Raw genomic sequence first — 18860 nt, 5'->3', positions numbered from 1 at the left:
GAAGTATCATATATGATGAAGACTTCTATCCTCCCTCAGATTGTAACATTTAATTATTAGTTATATATGAAGATAAACATTTTTTTAAAAAAAAAAATTGTATATTGTTTAATAAAATCTACATTATCTTTCAAAAATCAAACTGATTAACTGATGAAATCTTTTTATAATCTATGTGATTTAACTCGATTCAAATATTTATCAGTTAAGATTGTTTTTTTTTTCCTGAGATATAATATATAATAAAAATTTCTTTTATCTTCTCTCAAGAGAAGTACACTGTGACCTTCGCAGCCAAGATTGTCCTCCAGATTGGCAATTAAAACCTTTCATCAATGAAGCCTATTCTTGTCAAACTACTAATCGGTCATCGTACTAATAATTTAGCTAAATGGGCCGCTGCCACTAACATTACTGGTTGCATTCCCTTTTGCCCATTCCCGGATAGTTGTAGTTGCTTTTAAGCGATCTTAATCCCCCTAATCTTGTTCCCTTTTGTGTTCCTTTTTTTTGTCCATCTTTTGTTTTGTATTGTCCCAAAATAAATAAATAAAAAGAAAAGCTGTTTAATTGCTATGCCTATGAGTTTGCCCTTTTTGCCTTTATGATTGCGATCTATAAAGGTTTTTCTTGACAACTATGAGTATGGAGATGAAGAGGAAATTCTTGAGAATTGACCAACTATACTTTTTCGAATTTTAGGATTTAATATCAGAATTTCGAAAGATTTTAAATTTAAACCTTTAGCCACTAATAAAATGCTTTAGACATAAATTAAATGCGTACCTGCAAGGTGATGATCAAAGAAAGAAGAGGGATTTTTGAGCAAGAACCTGTAATGAAATCAAGAATATCTGCTTCAAAACTCAACATATCCTCCATTGTTGGACTACTCCATGAAGGAAAAGACATTCGGAGAAGAAAACGTAAGCTTGAAAACTCTAGGGGTGCTCAAGAATTCTATATATCTCCTTTAGAAGTATGAGTTAAGTAAAGAGAAGTGTTTGATTAGTACGTACGTAGCTCATCTCTTCTTCAGGAGATAATTTCATTAATTACTATCTTTTCAATTTTGAAGTATCATGTATGATAAAGACTTCTATCTTCGCTCGGAATGTAACATGTACTTTAATTATTAGTTATATAAAGAGATAAACATTTAAAAAAAAAAAAAAAATTGTATATTGTTTAATAAAATCTACATTATCTTTCAAAAATCAAACTCATTAACTGATGAAATCTTTTCATAATCTAAGTGATTTAACTCGATTTAAATTTTTATCAGTTAAGATTTATTTTATTTTATTTTATTATTTTTTTCTGGGATATAATATATAATAAAAATATTATTCTATCTTCTCTCAAAGCAGTACACAGTGACGATTAGGGTGAGTATCATAAACTTCAAGTTTGGAAGGCTTCAAAAGTTTCTAAAATTGAAAACTTTCCCAGCCACCCCTTAATTTTTTTTTTTAAAAAAAATTTGTTTTAATTTTTTATTATTTTGTTTTATATATATATATATATATATATATAATATTTTTATTATTATTATTAATGGGACATATGTCTCATTTATGGCCTCAAGGTCTCTATTCTCCAGTCCAAAATTGACTGGAGGGGATCCTGTTCCTATTCTTTTACAATCCATCATTAAATTTGTGAAGTCCACTATTGGTTTATGTAGCATAGCATTTTTCTTGAAGTTTAGAGTTAAAAAGGGGTATTTAAGGAAATAAAGAATAAAAAAAGAATAAAGAAATCATATTTAAATAAAATAGTAAAAGTAATAAGTTAAAATACTAAGTGAGATGTGTGTTTTTAAAAAAAGTAGGTAGTTAAAATAAATAAAAGTGGTCTTTTGGCTAAAATATAGCAACCAAATATTGATGTGAATGCTCTTATAGATGTAATTGTAGATCTTAAAAAAAGAGTAGATAAGAGATAAACAAGAGTCCAAGTAATTTTTGAAATTTAACATATATGTTATCCAAAGAAACTTTCATTGCTTTCATTCATTAAGAAAAATCCAGACCCATCAGGATCTAAACAAAAGAGCATGAAGCTCTGAGGATACTATGGCACTAATACATTCAGGTGACTCATTAATCCAAGTTCGTTCAGTAGCTTACCGCAGACCTTCTTTAGCAAGGCCATGAGCTGCCCGATTTGCATCCCGCCTCACGTGTTGGACCATCCAACTCCTGTATGAACCAAGAAGTGCCCTTGTATCGTCAATAATATGTCCATACGTTCTCCAGCTAGGACTCCTCTCCTTCAAAGCTTGGACCATCTGCAATGAGTCTCCTACTAACATGACATCTTGTAGCTCTCTTTCTTTGCTGAACTCCACTGCTACCATAGCCGCCATGGCCTCCACTATCACCGGCTCAAAACCTCTATTAACCCTCACGCTCTGGGCAGCACACACGAGACCATTATGATCTCTGATGATAACACCGAAGCCCATGCAGTGCGATTGTACATCAATGGCCACGTCCCAATTTATTTTGTAGCATCCAAATGGAGGTCTTTCCCAGCTCAGTTCAAGTATTCGATGATATAATTCCAAATATATGTGTTATATGCATGTGACATTATGATACTTTTATTAACTGAACCAATTGAGATATATTAGTCAAACAATTCGAAAATAACACCTATTCGGAACATTAATTCAATGTCATAAAGCAAATTAAATAGTTCAATTTAATATTCTTAATTAACTACTCTCAACCTCTTAGAATCCTTTCCAGTTTATTTGAACTTGAGAATATTCAGTTAGTTATTTTTTTAATGTTTTTAATTAAAAAAAATTAATTTTTAATTTTGTATATAGAGATAGAGAATTATTTGGGAACATTTTGCTTTCTTCTTTAAAACAATTAAATGCATTACAAATAAAACATCTACATTTTAAATGCCCAAAACTTGTTCACTCTTTAAAACGCCACATGTCACAATTTTAGGCACTTTCTAATAGAACCGGTTCACTCCCAAAAAAACATGGGTGCAAGACAGTGTCGAACTCGACTGTTATTTATATATATATATATATATATATATATATGATATGACACTTGGTGGCCGGAAACTGTACAATCTTAAATTGTTGGAACAAAATGAATATCCCATATGAGTTTCTGCTGAAGCAAAACCTTGAGAGCAATTTAAATCAATATCAAAAGTAGATACTCCAGATGAGAAGAAAAAACCAAAAACCAAATATATATATATACAATTGTGGAGAAATAACGGGACTATAATTAATATAACAATACTACATATATCAACCCTTAAGAAAAACTGAAAATCCATAAATGAAATAAAGCTAGAACATAGAGGCATTAAATTAATTAATGCCTAAGGCTAAGAAAAATCATAAAAATTACATCCTTAAGTCCGTACATCCGCCCAAATCATATACGGAAATCAACTCACCGTCACCATCATGATGATTTCCGTAAATACTGTTGCTATCCACTCCTCCTCCTATAAACTGATGATTATGATCAGGTCAATCTGGAGCCATATACTTGGATTGATTATTTCTCCGGAGTATTATATATTTGCTTCATATAGTAGTACTGCTGCTGCATATAGTACTGCTGCCTATAGTACCGCTTCATATCCACAGGGTGATCATCTTCATCTGCTTGGGTATAATTGAAAACATCTGAATCCATCACATTCGGCTTCACCTCCTCCATTAATGTTGGACGACTCCCTGATACGGAGAAGAAAACGTAAGCTTGAAAACTGTTAACAGTATAGCCACATCATCAGATAAGAATCCTTGCAGTGTTAGAATTGTTGAAGATAAAGAAGTCTGATCGCATTATCTTGTAAATATTATCTCTTAGATTAGTTATGATCTTTGTAATTCAAATATAGCTTATCTCATTCAAATGTATAGTTTGTGAGGATATAATCTCATTCAAATGTATAGTTTATCTCCTGTAAAGTCTATTTATATTCATCTCAATGAAACAACACTGGTATCATTTAAACTAGTATTCAAATCAATATTCAAACTTGGTATCAGAGCCATTTTTTTGGCTAACCCCACTTCTTCGATCCATCATCAATGGCGCTTACTAGCCCTGCTTCCGCTTCATATGTTTTCCCTAATATCACACAATTTGTGCCTATAAAACTTGAGGGTCCTACGAACTACTTGGGTTGGACCACTCAATTTCTTCCTATCTTAGGCCACAATGACTTCCTAGGTATTGTTGACGGCACAGAGATTTGTCCCTCAGCTTTTGCTGTTGATGCAGAGGGCATACTCATCATGTGACTTTAGATCTTGAAAATCTGTCAGGCCAGCAACCGTACCATGGAATTGATAAAGTAATGGTAGGCAATGGAGGAGGTCTGCAGATAGCAAACACTGGTTTTTCCCTCTTCTCTACTTCCTACAATAACTTTCAACTAAACAATATGCTTCACTGCCCAAATGCCTCTTCTAATTTATTGTCCATACAAAAATTTTGTAGAGATAATAATTGCTATTTTATCCTAACCGCATTCAATTTTCTCATCAAGGATATGCAGACCAAGGAAATTCTCCTGCAGGGGCCAAGTGAAGCAGGTCTTTACCCTATCTATCTCAAGCAATTATGTTCCAATAAAGTCACGTCCAAAGCTGCATTCCTCTCCTCAGCAGCATTTTTGTCTCGTTTTTTTGCTTTCCTAGGAGTCACAGCACCTTTTAATGTTTGGCACTCTCATCTTGGACACCTAGCAGATTTAATTGTCAACAAACTTCTTCAACAATCTTTGTTGCCTATTTCGGGCTCAATTAAATCCAAGCAATTGTGGCATCCTTGTCATGTTGCCAAGAGCAAAAAATTACATTTCTTTGATTCATAGAGGATCTCCATGTACACATCCTCTTGAATTAATTCACTCGGATGTATGGACTTCCCCCATTCTATTACTTGGTGGCTGTAAATTCTATGTTATTTTTATCGATGATCATTCTCGTTTCTCTTGGATGTTTCCTTTACATCAAAAATCTGAAGTTCTTTCATGCTTTGTTTGTTAAATTTAAAAGCTTAGTTGAGAATCTATTTTCCTGCAAAATAAAGCAAATCCAAACTGATAATGATGGAGAATATGTTTCAACTGCTTTTAAATCTTTTACCAACACGCATGAAATCTTACATCAATTGACGTGTCCATATACCTTTGAACAAAATGGCATCTCTGAACGAAAACATAGACATATTATTGAAACAGATTTATCTCTTCTAGCACAATCTAATCTCCCTAAATCATATTGGGTTGATGCTTTCTTAATTGCGGTATATTTGATCAATTGAATGCCTACCCTTGTTTTAGATCACTTCTCGCCTTACTTCAAGCTTTTCAAGAAACATCTTGATTATTCTCTTTTTAAAATTTTTGGTTGTTACTGCTACCCCTTACTTCGGCCATATTTTTCTCATAAATGGACTATAGGAGTAAAAGATGTATTTTTATTGGCTATGGTAGTGGTCAAAAAGGGTACCGATGTTTAGATCCCGAAGAAAATCGTGTCTATATCTCCAAACACGTGGTATTTGATGAAGGCCAATTTCTAGATAGCAAGAGACCTGTTTCCACTCAACCTGCAGCGGACACTTCTCTGGGCATTGCAAATTCCTCAGGTACATCTCTTTCTCTTTTAAATTTTAATAACTCTTTACCTTTATCAGATATTGTTCCAACTGAATCCATCTCTAATGACACCTCAACAGATTCATCCTTATCTCCTATTTTGGCCACCAATCATGACTCATCACCTTCTTTGGTCACCCTCCCTCCAGCCAACATCCCAAATGTTCTGGCCCCTTGCTCATCACCTGATTTGGTCACCCACCCTTCAGCCAACTTCCCAAATGGTACGACCCCTTGTTCATCACCTGCTTCGGTCACCCACCCTCTAGCAAACGTCCCACATGTTTCGGCCTCCAACTCTCCGGCAAACGTCCCACATGTTTCGGCCTCCAACCCTTCAGCCAACGTCCCAACTCCCAAATGTTACGGCCCCTTGCTCATCACTTGCTTTGGTCACCCACCCTCTAGCAAACGTCCCACGTGTTTCGGCCTCCAACTCTCAAGATTTTCATCCTAATGTTTGCAATGACTCTCATGCCATAACTGAAACACTACCACATCCTCAACCACGAATGGTCACTCGTTCTCAAACCAACTCCCTAACTCCTAAGGTTTTTTCCAACTACCACCTCTACTCCTCAACAAAATATCCTCTACAAGCCCTATCATCAATTGTTCCAGCCATTGAACCCACAACTTATAAGTAGGCCGTGATACACCCTTGCTGGTTGGATGCTATGCAAGCCTAATTCAATGCCTTATTGAAGAATAAAGTGTGGCCGTTGTGTCCTAGACCTTCATAAAAAGGTGGTTCACAACAAATGGGTGTTCAAAGTCAAACAAAAATCAGATAGTACCATTGATCGGTATAAGGCTAGGTTAGTTGCCAAGAGATTTGATCAAGTAGAAGGGATTGATTTTAATGAAACTTTTAGCCTTGTTATTAAACCAGCCACCATACGCTTGGTTTTAGCATTGGCTGTACATTTCAATTGGTTTATTTATCAGTTGGACATATCTAATGCCTTTTTACATGGTTTTCTTGAGGATGAGGTATTTATGGAACAACCTCAGGGTTTTGAAAACTCTACTTTTCCTAATCACGTTTGCAAGCTTCACAAGTCTCTTTACGGCTTGAAACAAGCTCCAAGGGCTTGGTTTATGCGACTTTCTCAAGCGTTAGTGGATTTTGGGTTTGTAGGATCAGCTGTTGACACATCTCTCTTTACTTTACGTCATAATTCAGTTCATGTATTTGTTCTTGTGTATGTAGATGATATTCTTGTAACCAGTAATTCCTCTTCTACAATTACACATTTAATCTCCAAACTTAAGGGTGAATTTGCAGTCAAAGATTTCGGAGCCTTATCTTACTTTCTAAGGATTCAAGCTACATGGACCAGTCATGAGTTGTTCTTAACGCAAACTAAATACATGGCTGATTTACTTCAAAGGACCAAGATGCATGGGGCAAAACCAGCTTCAACACCGTGTGCCTCAAGTGGAAAACTCTCACAGTTCACTGGGGATCCTCTGTTTGATCCAACTGAATTTCATCATATAGTGAGTGCCTTGCAGTATTGTACACTCACACGGCCTGATATCTCTTATAGTGTCAACCAATTATGCCAATTCCTCCATTCTCCAACAAGTGTTCACCTTATAGCAGTCAAGCGTGTTCTACGTTACCTTAAAGGTACTCTTGATTTTGGATTACACTATACTCAAGGTTTCTTGCAAATAAATGGTTATTGTGATTCAGATTGAGCTGGTAGTCCTGATGATAGACGATCTACCACTGGCTATGGAATTTATCTTGGACCATGTCTCATCTCTTGGGTAGCTAAGAAACAGCCTGTAGTGGCCAAATCTAGCACCAAGGCTAAATACAGGTCAATGGCTCTCACTGTTTCAGAAATGCATTGGCTTCGTATGTTATTCAAGGAATTACAAATTCCACTTCCACTTTCACCATGTTTGTGGATTGATAATCTGGGAGCTCTTTCTTTATCCTCTAACCCCATATATCATGCACGTACGAAACACATAGAGGTGGACTACCATTTTATTCAAGAAAAGGTTTTTAACAAAGATATCTTGGCATTCTACATTTCCACACATCAACAGCCTTCAAACATCTTCACAAAAAGCTTGACCAGGTTTCTTTTACTTCGTGACAAGTTAATGGTTTTCTCTCTCCACATCAACTTGATGGGGCATGTTGACAGTATAGCCAAATCATTATATAAGAATCCTTGCAGTGTTAGAATTGTTGAAGATAAAGAAGTCTGATCACATTATCTTGTAAATATTATCTCTTAGATTAGTTATTCTTTGTAATTCAAATATAGCTTATCTCATTCAAATGTATAGTTTGTTAGGATATAATTTCATTCAAATGTATAGCTTATCTCCTGTAAAGTCTATTTATATTCATCTCAATGAAACAACACTGGTATCATTTAAACCAGTATTCAAATCAATATTCAAACTAAAACTATGTACAGGGGTGCTTAAGAATTTTATCTCCCTTAAAAATCTATTCATTATACACATTCAAAATTAAAAAAAGAAAAAGAAAAAAAGAAAAAAAAAGAAAAGAAAAGATAAAGATAAAGATATGGTGTTTCTAAAACACTTGTTATTCTATGCTGATGTGTCATCATCTCAATATAATGCACAAAATGCCAAGTCCCTATAGAAGTTATTCCCTTTTTGTCTTTGTTAATTTTTCTAGCTCTAAAGTTTAATAGAGTTGAGTCCATATAGTTAGTTTATGTGATTTACAATAAGCTAGAATGTAGTATTAAAATGTTTTGAGAGATCACTTGGGTATGCATAAATAATAAGTTACTTGTCCGGCCCTAATGAGTAGCTCAATCAGCTGTGATTCTGTGAATCACGCCTCATAGAGCGAAAGTGATCATTAGTTCAAAAAATAAAATAAAATAACAAGTTACTCTCTATTATCAAATTTCATCAAAAAGTTGACAGATTCTGTTAATGTATGTGTTATGTTAGAGTCAATAAAATAATGACACGTATTAATTCATAATTTAAAAAATATAAATATATAAAAATTTAAAATTAATATATATATATACCTAATGGGTAACTCAATTAGCTGTGAATCACGTCTCATAAAGTGGAAGTGATCACTAGTTCAAAAAATAACAAAAAATAACAAGTTACTCTCTATTATCAAATTTCATCAAAAAGTTGACTGATTCTGTTAGTGTATGTATTATGTTAGAGTCAATAAAATAATGATACGTATTAATTCATAATTTAAAAAATTTAAATATATAAAAATTTAAAACTAATATATATATAAAGAACATGGGACCTTAATGTATCAGATGAAAGCAAGAATTAAAAAGAAATAATGTAGACCCAGATCGGCATTCGTGTCAAAAGAAAAATAAACTCAATTTGTTTCCCTCTTCTCAATTTTCTCATCAACCAAACAGAGAAACCACTCTTACTTATAGTTTGATCGATTTTCTTCAGCATCCAAACAAACCCCCAGATGCAAAGAAGCATTCCAGGAAAATATGAAGCGAGAAAAGTAAAAGTGAAAACAAAGAGAGAACTGGAGTTCCAAGAGAAAGAAAAGGAGAGACAGCAGAGTCGAGGACTTGCTTGTATCGACACATGATGGCAATTCAAGTGTTTACCAAAGTGCGTTGTAATCTCGAACCCAATTCCCGAGCCACCACTGGAGGTTTCTGGGGGTGGCCACCGAAGGTTGGGGTCGAGCCACAGCCACCTTTGGGGTGTCTCAAAGCAGCCTTTTTATTTTTTATTTTTTTAATATATAAGGAAGAACTACAAACAAGAACAATTAAAAAAAAAAAAAAAAAGGGGCTGGACAGCCCAACATAATACCTATATATATACTTGGATTGATTATTTCTAATGTGTATTTGCCGCATATAGTAGTACTGCTGCTGCATATAGTATTGCTGCCTATAGTACCGCTTCATATCCACAGGGTGATCATCTTCATCTGCTTGGGTATAATTGAAAACATCTGAATCCATCACATTCGGTTTCACCTCCTCCATTGTTGGACGACTCCCTGATTCGGAGAAGAAAACGTAAGCTTGAAACTATATATATATATAGGGGTGCTTAAGACTTCTATCTCCCTTAAAAAGAGTATTGAGTTATGAGTTTGATTAGTAACTCATCTCTTCTTCAGGAGATAATTTCATTAAATTAATTACAATCTTTTCAATTTTCAAATATCAAATATATATATGATTGAAGAGTCCTATCCTCACTCAAATATTGTAACACTTCTATTTTGAATGTTTAAAATTAATTTGTATAGTGTTGTTTAATAGAATTCTTTTCAAAAATCTAAGTGATTTAACTCGATTCAAATATTTATCACTTAAGATTGTTTTTTTTTTTTTTGGATATACTTTGGAGATCGATTTCTTCTCTTCTATCTTGCGTTCAACTCTATTTAGTATATAGCACCCGGTCCGATAAATCTAATTGTCAATTTAAAAAAGAGTTAAATAAAAGATAAACAAGAATTTAACACACACACACATATATATATATATATATATATATCAGCACCACTCATTATATATGATTTTTGTTAATCAAGTGTACAGGACATTAAGATTGATACTACTTTTATTAACTGAACCAATTGAGATATATTAGTCAAACAATTCGAAAGTAATACCTATATACTCGGAACATTAATTCAATCCCATAAGCATAAAGCAAATTAAATATTCTTAATTAACTAAGTTCAATCTCATAAAGCAAATTAGATATTCTTAATTAACTACGTACTCTTAACCTCTTAGCTAGGATCCTCTCTATGCCAATTTATTTGAATTAAAGAATATCCAGTTAATTGTTAATTATATTTGTGAGGTATTTTTTTCTCCTTAAAATTACCCTTTAAATATAAAATTCTAACTCCTTCCCAGTTGGAGAGGATTTGTAAGTTTTTTGTTCGAGAATAAATTTTATAAGGACTTAACACAAAACAAGTATTTTGTTCCTTTCCTTGAAAGGATGTGAAACAACAATAGTGAATGTTGTGAAAACACAAAATCTATTCATTATCCACATTCAAAATTCAAAAAGAAAAAAACAAAACAAAAACAAAAGATAAAGATAGGTGTTTATAAAATACTCACTTTCGTTATTCGAATAGAATTCTATGCTGATGTGAAATCATCTCAATATAATGCACAAAAGACTTGACTTGTGCCAATTGTTCATTAGTAATCTCAATTTAAATCAAGAAGATCTCTCAACTTCCCTCTAAGAAAATGGACCCCAAAAAATCTTCCTCTGCTTCGCCATTCCCTGCACGCAAGGCCTCCACCTATCCCCCACCCTTTGATGCTTCTCCATCAACGTCCCAAGAATACCTTAGCGCCCTCGGGTTTCCCTGCGGTAAGGATCACACCAAAGCCGTGGAGGTCGTCCTTTCCCGCCACCCGCAGATTATGCAATGCCTCCTTCACTACAAAACGGGGTCGCTCATCGGCGACTCTTCCGCCCGCATACTCGAACAGCTCAACTACTCCGTCAAGTTCTCCTGCCAAGCTCTAGCCCAGTCCCCAAACTCCATCTCCTTCGCACTCTTCCACGCCATCTTGCTCTTTGAACTGGCCCGAAACGACGCCGGTTCGTACAACGCCGTGGTCCGTGAATGCGAGCGGGCTTTGCTGATCGAGAACCCGACGGAGCCAGGGTGCAAAGTCCCGTTTTCGGCCTCCCGACAGCAGAAGATGAGGAAGAAACTCGTGGAGCTGATAAAGAAATCCAAGAGGCAGATCATCGTTCTTGGAGGCGGGAACAGGAGGGACAAGTGGAAACGGCTCCTAGTGGATAATTCCCTGGCGGAGGTAAAGGCCGAGTTCGAGGCTTTGCTAGGGAGAAAGAAGGAGATTGCAGTGCCTAGGCCGTCGGATTTCACATCGATCAAGAAGCACAAGAAAGTCAAGTCGAATGTCGCTACGTTCACACGAGTCAGGGCCTTCTGGAATGACAGCATGAGTGTGGAAAAAAAGAGGGAGTTTTTGAGAATCGGAATTAAAGACCTCAAAGCGTATTTGGATAAAAATGATTTGCGAATGGCGAAAGAGGTTTTGACGGAAGCTATTGATTACAGCAAGGCGAAGAAGCTATGGAGGTTTTGGGCATGCTACTGCTGCGGAGAGAGGGTTCTTGATTCAGATTTCAGCGATCATATTTGGAATCATTTAGGTACTCTATCGAACAGTTCTCTATGGCTTATGCCGGATGAAGCTCCCGAAATCGCCGTTGATGATATATACGAAAACTTCGTTTGGAATCCCGTGAAATTGATTTACGTCGCCGAGATCATGGAGAGCTGGTCCGACCCTTCAGATTGGCCTTCTGTTGAAGACAGTGAGCGGACAAAAATCATCGAGAGAATTCGTGAGAAACTGCAATTGTTTAGAAGTAACAAATGTCTTGCTAGGAGCCATTTGTATGAACTGCAGTACTTGATAACGAAGTTGCTGAAAAACCATACGATTCATAAATCGTTGATTGATGGTCTGTGGCTTCGCCACACGCTCAACTTGATACGCTTTTTGGAGGTCCCGGAGCTCAAGATTGTTCTTGAGTTCTTGGAAGAAGTGGCCAGTGCTTGCGCATTGCATTGCCTTGGTGCGATCTTTTCGGAGGATGACGATCAGAGGTGTTGGGGCTATTCTCGAGAGAGGATTGTTTTCAACAGCGACTTCTCAGCTCTCCTTTTCGATGACCGGTTGTTAAGAGGAGAGATTGTTGAGCCGGACAGTGGAATTGCAGTGGTAACTTCAATTGCTAAAGATTGTGATGCGGATTGTGATAGTGATCCTTTGCGTTTGGATGACTGGTTGTTGGGAGGAGATATTGGAAGTTCAGTGAAAACTATTATTGCTGAAGATAGTGATGCTTTGGTTGATTGGCTGTGGACGGAACATCCTACAATTGAGGAGCAAATAAGGGCATGGACAAGTGTGAGAAAAGCTAACCAAATTCAGGGAAGGGAGTTGTACAAGATTCTTGAAGATGAATCTCGCCGTTTGCTCCGAATGTATGAAAGAAAAGGCAAGTATTTAAGATATCAAAAACCATTGCAGAATGTGGCGATTTTATGTTCCTATAAAAATAGGAAAAGGGAACAAATATCATCACAAGGTAATTATGTATCCCTCTTGTTCAAACGGTGGAAAGAGCTCGAGATTGAGAGTAAGTATGGTGATGAGACTCAGGGTGCTGCTGAGTTGGATATCATATGGAGTATTATGAAGGATTCAGAAGCAGATTTTGAAATTCAAGTGGTAATCCAGTGGCAGATAAATCGCTTGGCTCAAGAGGTAAATTAATGCTTGTTTAATCCATTCTTGTTCTTTATGGCCTCTCACCATGTCAAGTGTTGCAGCTTTGTAAACTTGATGCTATAATCATGACGACTCTTGCTTCCATGCGGCAAACTATGCTGGTATCTATGTTTGACTACCGGTTTGTTATGTTGCCCCAGTTGAAGTCATTCATGAAGGTTTGTATTGGTGTTTTCTTCAATGTTTTTGAGTACTTCTTTTATTGGCTACTGTTTTTATTTTTTTTTGGGATAAATCTTTCCTTTCTAGGCGCAGCTGGAGGATCTTGTCAACAAAGATAATGTTGCTGCAGCAGAGGCTCTGTTAGCAGAGGTTGCTCCTGATGCCAAAACCACTAACAAAAGAGGAAGACAAGGACAAGGACAAGGACGAGGACCGGGAAAATCAAAGAAGACTTCTATATAAAGCCTGAGGTTGGTGTAACTGGTTTTGTTATCAACGTTGTCTTGTATATATATATATATATATAATACACAATTTCTGTATTGTAGTCAGCTGGTCCCTAATGAAGCTGTTGGTTCAAGTGAGCTGCAACACTTTGCATAAGAAGGGTGTCCTCATGGGTTCAATACTTTATACTTACTGATAATGATAAGGAATGGGAAATTGTAGTTCTAGTTTCTGAAGAATTTGATAGTGTCTCACTTTCCTTTATTGGGTCAAAATTTATAATTTCTGATTCAGTACTCAATTGAGTACAATAGTAAATATTAAGAACCCTCAATAAAAGATAGAAGAAATCCAATTCGTGTGTGTGTTCCATTGTTATTCCCTAATTAGCATTTTATCATCTTTTTGGCTTGTGTATTAAAGTAAACACTTGGTGGCCGAAAACTGTACAATCTTAAATTGTTGAAACAAGTGATTACATATTACTTTCTGCTGAAGCAAAACCTTGTGAGCAATTTAAATCAATATCAAAAGTAGATACTCCAAATGAGAAGAAAAAACCTAAAAGAAAAGAATATACTTGTCTAGCAATAATGAGATAGCAACTAATTTTAGGGTTCATTTTGGTTTGTGATTTGAAAACACATCATTTAAAAATATAATTAAGCGTTTGGTAAATTAAAGTTTAGTGTTTAAAATCAGAGTTTTGCCTTTAAACCTTATTGGTTCCTTAATTGTCAAGACTGTTGGTGAATGTCAACATGGACGTACACTTATTGGAGTAATGATATAAAGAGGACTAAAGTTTTTCAAAATGTGATGTGGCTTTTAAAATCACTATTGACCTTGAGATAATCACTATTGGTCTATTGGTGATTTTAAAAGTCATATCATATTTGAGAAAATTCTAAAAAAACTCTAGTCCTCCTCATATTTGCTTATCGTGTATTTGTTCTTATTAAGCGGAATAATTCAAGCATATTGGATTTTGAGTCCCACTATGATGTTAAAACAAATTAACTGATTAATTCACATTTTTAAACTCTAATATTCCTTTTATATTTTTTATTTCTCTACAGGCAGCATCCAAATTGATTATAAATTAATTAATTAAAAAAGAAAGAAAAACATACCTGAATTAACCAAAAATGAAAGAAAAAACCCGCGAAAGAAACTAACTAAAACCAGAATCCGTTTCTTACTAAATTACTTATTTAACCACCAGTACCCACCCTAACAGGAATTGGGCCTTAACCTTTTGCTAATCTAAGCTCGATAATCTACACAAAGCCTTTAAGACCTATTGGGCTTCATTACAAGAAAAACTGGCGAGAAATATGGGCTCCTCCTCAAACCCATCAACCTATCAGCCCAATCTGCGATGGGCAGATATTGACATAACAAGCCCATTGTATGCCCTAAAACTAACATTCGATTAAGAAATCATATATCACATATGCATTAACTGGTATTTATAAAATTATGGCTAAATATGGTGGTGTGGATTTTCATAATACTGAACTTCGTTGGCAATTAGGATAGAAATTAAAATGACAAATGGCCCGACCATTATTAATGATTTTGATGTTTTTCATTATTCAGATATGCAATGCCTTTGTCAAGTATAGAGTACTTTCCTTACTGAAATTAGTGTTTGGGGCTTTATATAGAAGCAATAGCTAACTCATATCTAGTGTTTTGGACCTTTTTTTGGGACATCATTAAGGTGTAAAGTATGAAGAATAATGTTAGAAATCATATTTTTATCTCACAATTATTTCACAATACTGACATGTCAGTTTTAACTAACCTTTGATTTTTTTTATTAAAACAAACAAAAACTGATCCAATGATTGGTTGAGACTGCCATGTCAGCATTATAGGATACTTAAGTGATAAAAATATGAAAAATGTCAAAGGAGTATACGATCAAAATTCTCTTTGTTTCATTTAAAATGTAGTTTCGATTGAGCTTGTTTTATGATAATTCTCTTTAATTGGGGTATAAGTTATGCTTTGTGGTCTTTCATTGAATATATGGAAATTTATTAACAAAATTTTCCTCCCACCCTAAAAGTTAATGTTGAAAAGGATAAGATGAGCCTTTATAAGAGTATTTCTTTCTGAGTACTCTAGTAGTTCTTTCAAAATCTTCTCTCAAGGCAACAAATTAATGGCTGTCACTTCTTCTATGGATGAACAAGAAGATAGTGTTTCACAAAAATGTGAGGAAGCATGGTTTGATGTGGCTGCAGATCCATGCGGAAAGGAATTTGAACTTCCTGATATCTCTACTCCAATGTTGAGCCCAAACAAATTGCTTTTCTCACAATACCAACACCTTGATTCTCCTGCTGTGCTAGAGAATGCTTTTGCATTAGACATGAACAATATTCTGTCTAGTGCTGGAAATCAATACTTTTCTACTTCACAAATCATGGAAATTGTTCCTCCAATGATCACCAACTCTAATTGTCAAGAAGGTATAACCAGAAATTCATCTGTTGAAGTAAACCATCATGTCCATTTTTCTCCATCTGCCAATTTGCTCGATTTTGAGCTTGCTGCTTTTAAAAAACAACTTGTCCATTTTCCAATCTCCTCTGGGTTTTCTTGGAATGCCTTGGATATGAATTTTTCATTGAGAAACCGACGATTTCATTGTTATAATTCTGTGTGTTTGGAAATTCATCCCACCCCTGCTCATGGCTCTGTCAATATTAACAAATCCAAGTTTGGCTCAAACATCCATTTCCCTAGTACAAGCCAAATCAATTCTGCAGATGCTCCATCAAAAACATATCAGTTTTCTTCAAATAATTGCTTTGTTCATCTTCCTGCTATGGCTAATACCCAACAAGCTTTTGGTAGTAGCTCATTGCAGCACGTTGGTCAAACTTCATTTCATGTAGCTCGAAATACTTACAAGGCAAAGTATGTATGCAGGGAGTGTGACAAAGAGTTCCCTAGTTATAGTGCCTTTGGAGGGCATATGGATTTCGATGCAAGGACAAGAAGAAAGGGCACCTATGATTGAAGGCGGAGTTCTTAATAACAATACCATTATTGAAGGCGATTTGCAAGACGTCGTTTCTGCCATTCGCAACCAAGATTTTTCTCCAGATTGTCAATTAGAACCTTTCATCAATGAAGCATGTTCCTGTCAAAGTACTAATCGATCATCGTACCGATAATTTAGCTAAATGGGCCACCGCCACTACTATTAATGATTGCATTCCCTTGTGCCCCTTTCCTGATAATTGTAGTTCCTTTTAAGTGATCTTAATCCCCTTAATCTTGTTCCCTTTTGTGTTCTTTTTTTTTTTTTTTTTTTGCTCCATCTTTTATTGTGGTTTTTGTTTTGTATTTGCCCAGAATAAAAAAAAATCCTGTTTATTTGCTATGCCTATGAGTTTGCCCTTTTGGCCTTTATGCTTTCTCTATAAAGGTTTTTCTTGACAATTGACCACCTATACTTTTTTTTTTTTTTTTTTTTTTGATTTGGCCAATTTAGTATATCCAAATTTACAAAGATTTTAAATCAAGACTTTTAGCAATTCCTCTCTCAAATAAATAATAAAAGAAAGACATGAAAAGACTATTATATCATTCTCAATTAAAAAAAAAAAAAAAAAAAATCGTAAGGGTAACAACCAGCCGTATGACAGATTTTTGAACAAAAATATATATGCCATATGGGAAACCAAATGGGACTATAATACAACATTAATACTAAACAAACATTAAATCCATAAAGCTAAAACATAGAGGCATTTAATGCCTAAGGTCATAAATTACACGAAGTTAAAAATGGTCTGTCAGTCCGTACGTCCGCCCAAATCATAATTTAGGAAGTGAGAAATTAGAACTTGGGATATCATCATGATCATTGATCGGCTTATCATAGAGAACTCGAGAGAGCAACTCATTAGAGTTATCCGTATAGAAGTCTTGGTGGTACTGGTACCCATCATTTGGATTGAACGTGGTATAGCTATATTGTAGTCCAATCATCATACCACCATGATCATATAGCTGATTTTCGTAATTGCTGCTCTCCACTCTTCCCATAAACTGATGATTATCAGGCAAATTGTTTCCTCCTTCAAACTGATGATCAAGCAAGTTTGGAGCAATATAATTGAATTGGTCATTTATCCATAATGCATTTTGCTGCTGACCTTGAGCCTGATGTTGAGCGATTTCTCCTTGAAACTGTTGATCAGGCCAGTTTGAATCAATATAAGTGGATTGATCATTTATCCAGGATGCATTTTGCTGCTGAGCCTGATGATGAGCATTTCCTCCTTGAAACTGATGACCAGGCCAATTTGGAGCAATATAATTGGATTGATCATTTATCAATGATGCATTTTGCTGCTGAGCCTGAGCCTGATGCTGAGCGTTTCCTTCTTGAAACTGATGACCAGGCCAATTTGGAGCATTATAATTGGATTGATCATTTATCCATGATGCATTAGCCTGATGCTGAGCGCTTCCTCCTTGAAACTGATGATCAGGCCAGTTTGGAACAATATAATTGGATTGGTTATTTATGCAGGATGCATTTTGCTGTTGAGCCTGAGCCTGATGCTGAGCATTTCCTCCTTGAAACTGATGATCAGGCCAGTTTGGAGCAACATAATTGGATTGATCATTTATCAAGGATGCATTTTGCTGGTGAGCCTGATAATGCTGAGCCTGAGCATGAGCCTGATGAAGCTGAGCCTGAGCATTCTGCTGATGCTCATGCTGAGCGTGCGGTTGAGCCTGATGATGCTGAGCATGCTGCTGATGCTCATGCTGAGCATGCGGCTGAGCCTCATGCTGAAGCTGCATATCCCTTTGGTCAACTACAGGGTTATAAATCAGATGATGATCATGGGAAGGTGTGGATTGATCAACTAAAGCTGGGTTTGAAGTTGATGGATCCTCATCTGTACCCGTAACGGTTTTAGATTTATCAGATCTGTTCTTATGATAGATCCTACATAAGACGTTGTCATCCAACTGGGAAAAGAAAGAAAGAAATTCATCAAGTGATCAGTAATAATATTATATATGAATGCTAAAATGAAAATTAAGCCACCTACTGTCATGTCAGTTTGAGATTTTCTCTTTCGAAGAGGAGGATTGGCGGTCCTATATTCATGCATAATCCAGTTGGACTTGACACCTTCGAGAGCTTTTCCTTGGTAGAACACCAACGTCTTCTTAAACCCAATTAAGATATTTCTTGCATCTTTAATTGGCTTGCCAGCTCCGGTAGCCTTCCAGTATCCATCCCCGGTAGTTCGATTTGGACGTTCTCCATTTGGGTACTTTCTTTCTGTTGGTGTGAAAAAGTACCATTCGTGTACTCCATTGTCTTTGTCTGTGTATATTTCTTGATACATTCCTTGAATCAACGCAAAATTTATTTTCAAATAATTATAATAATAAAAGGGTACGTATATATGTTAAATCAAA

The 18860-nt window shown here is 35.6% G+C and overlaps 1 protein-coding gene across 1 annotated transcript; it reads left to right on the top strand.

Annotated features, from left to right (window-relative positions):
* The first annotated feature begins 10910 nt into the window (after positions 1–10910).
* On the top strand, positions 10911–13406 carry LOC132163845 (uncharacterized). The gene is made up of 3 exons (XM_059574227.1): positions 10911–12977; positions 13043–13159; positions 13251–13406. Exons 1-3 carry the CDS (start codon positions 10911–10913, stop codon positions 13404–13406), a joined length of 2340 nt encoding a protein of 779 aa, XP_059430210.1.
* The last annotated feature ends 5454 nt before the right edge of the window (positions 13407–18860 follow it).

Source organism: Corylus avellana, chromosome ca10 (assembly GCF_901000735.1).
Source record: "Corylus avellana chromosome ca10, CavTom2PMs-1.0".
Lineage (NCBI taxonomy): Eukaryota > Viridiplantae > Streptophyta > Magnoliopsida > Fagales > Betulaceae > Corylus > Corylus avellana.
This window is presented reverse-complemented; position numbering and strand designations above follow the sequence as displayed.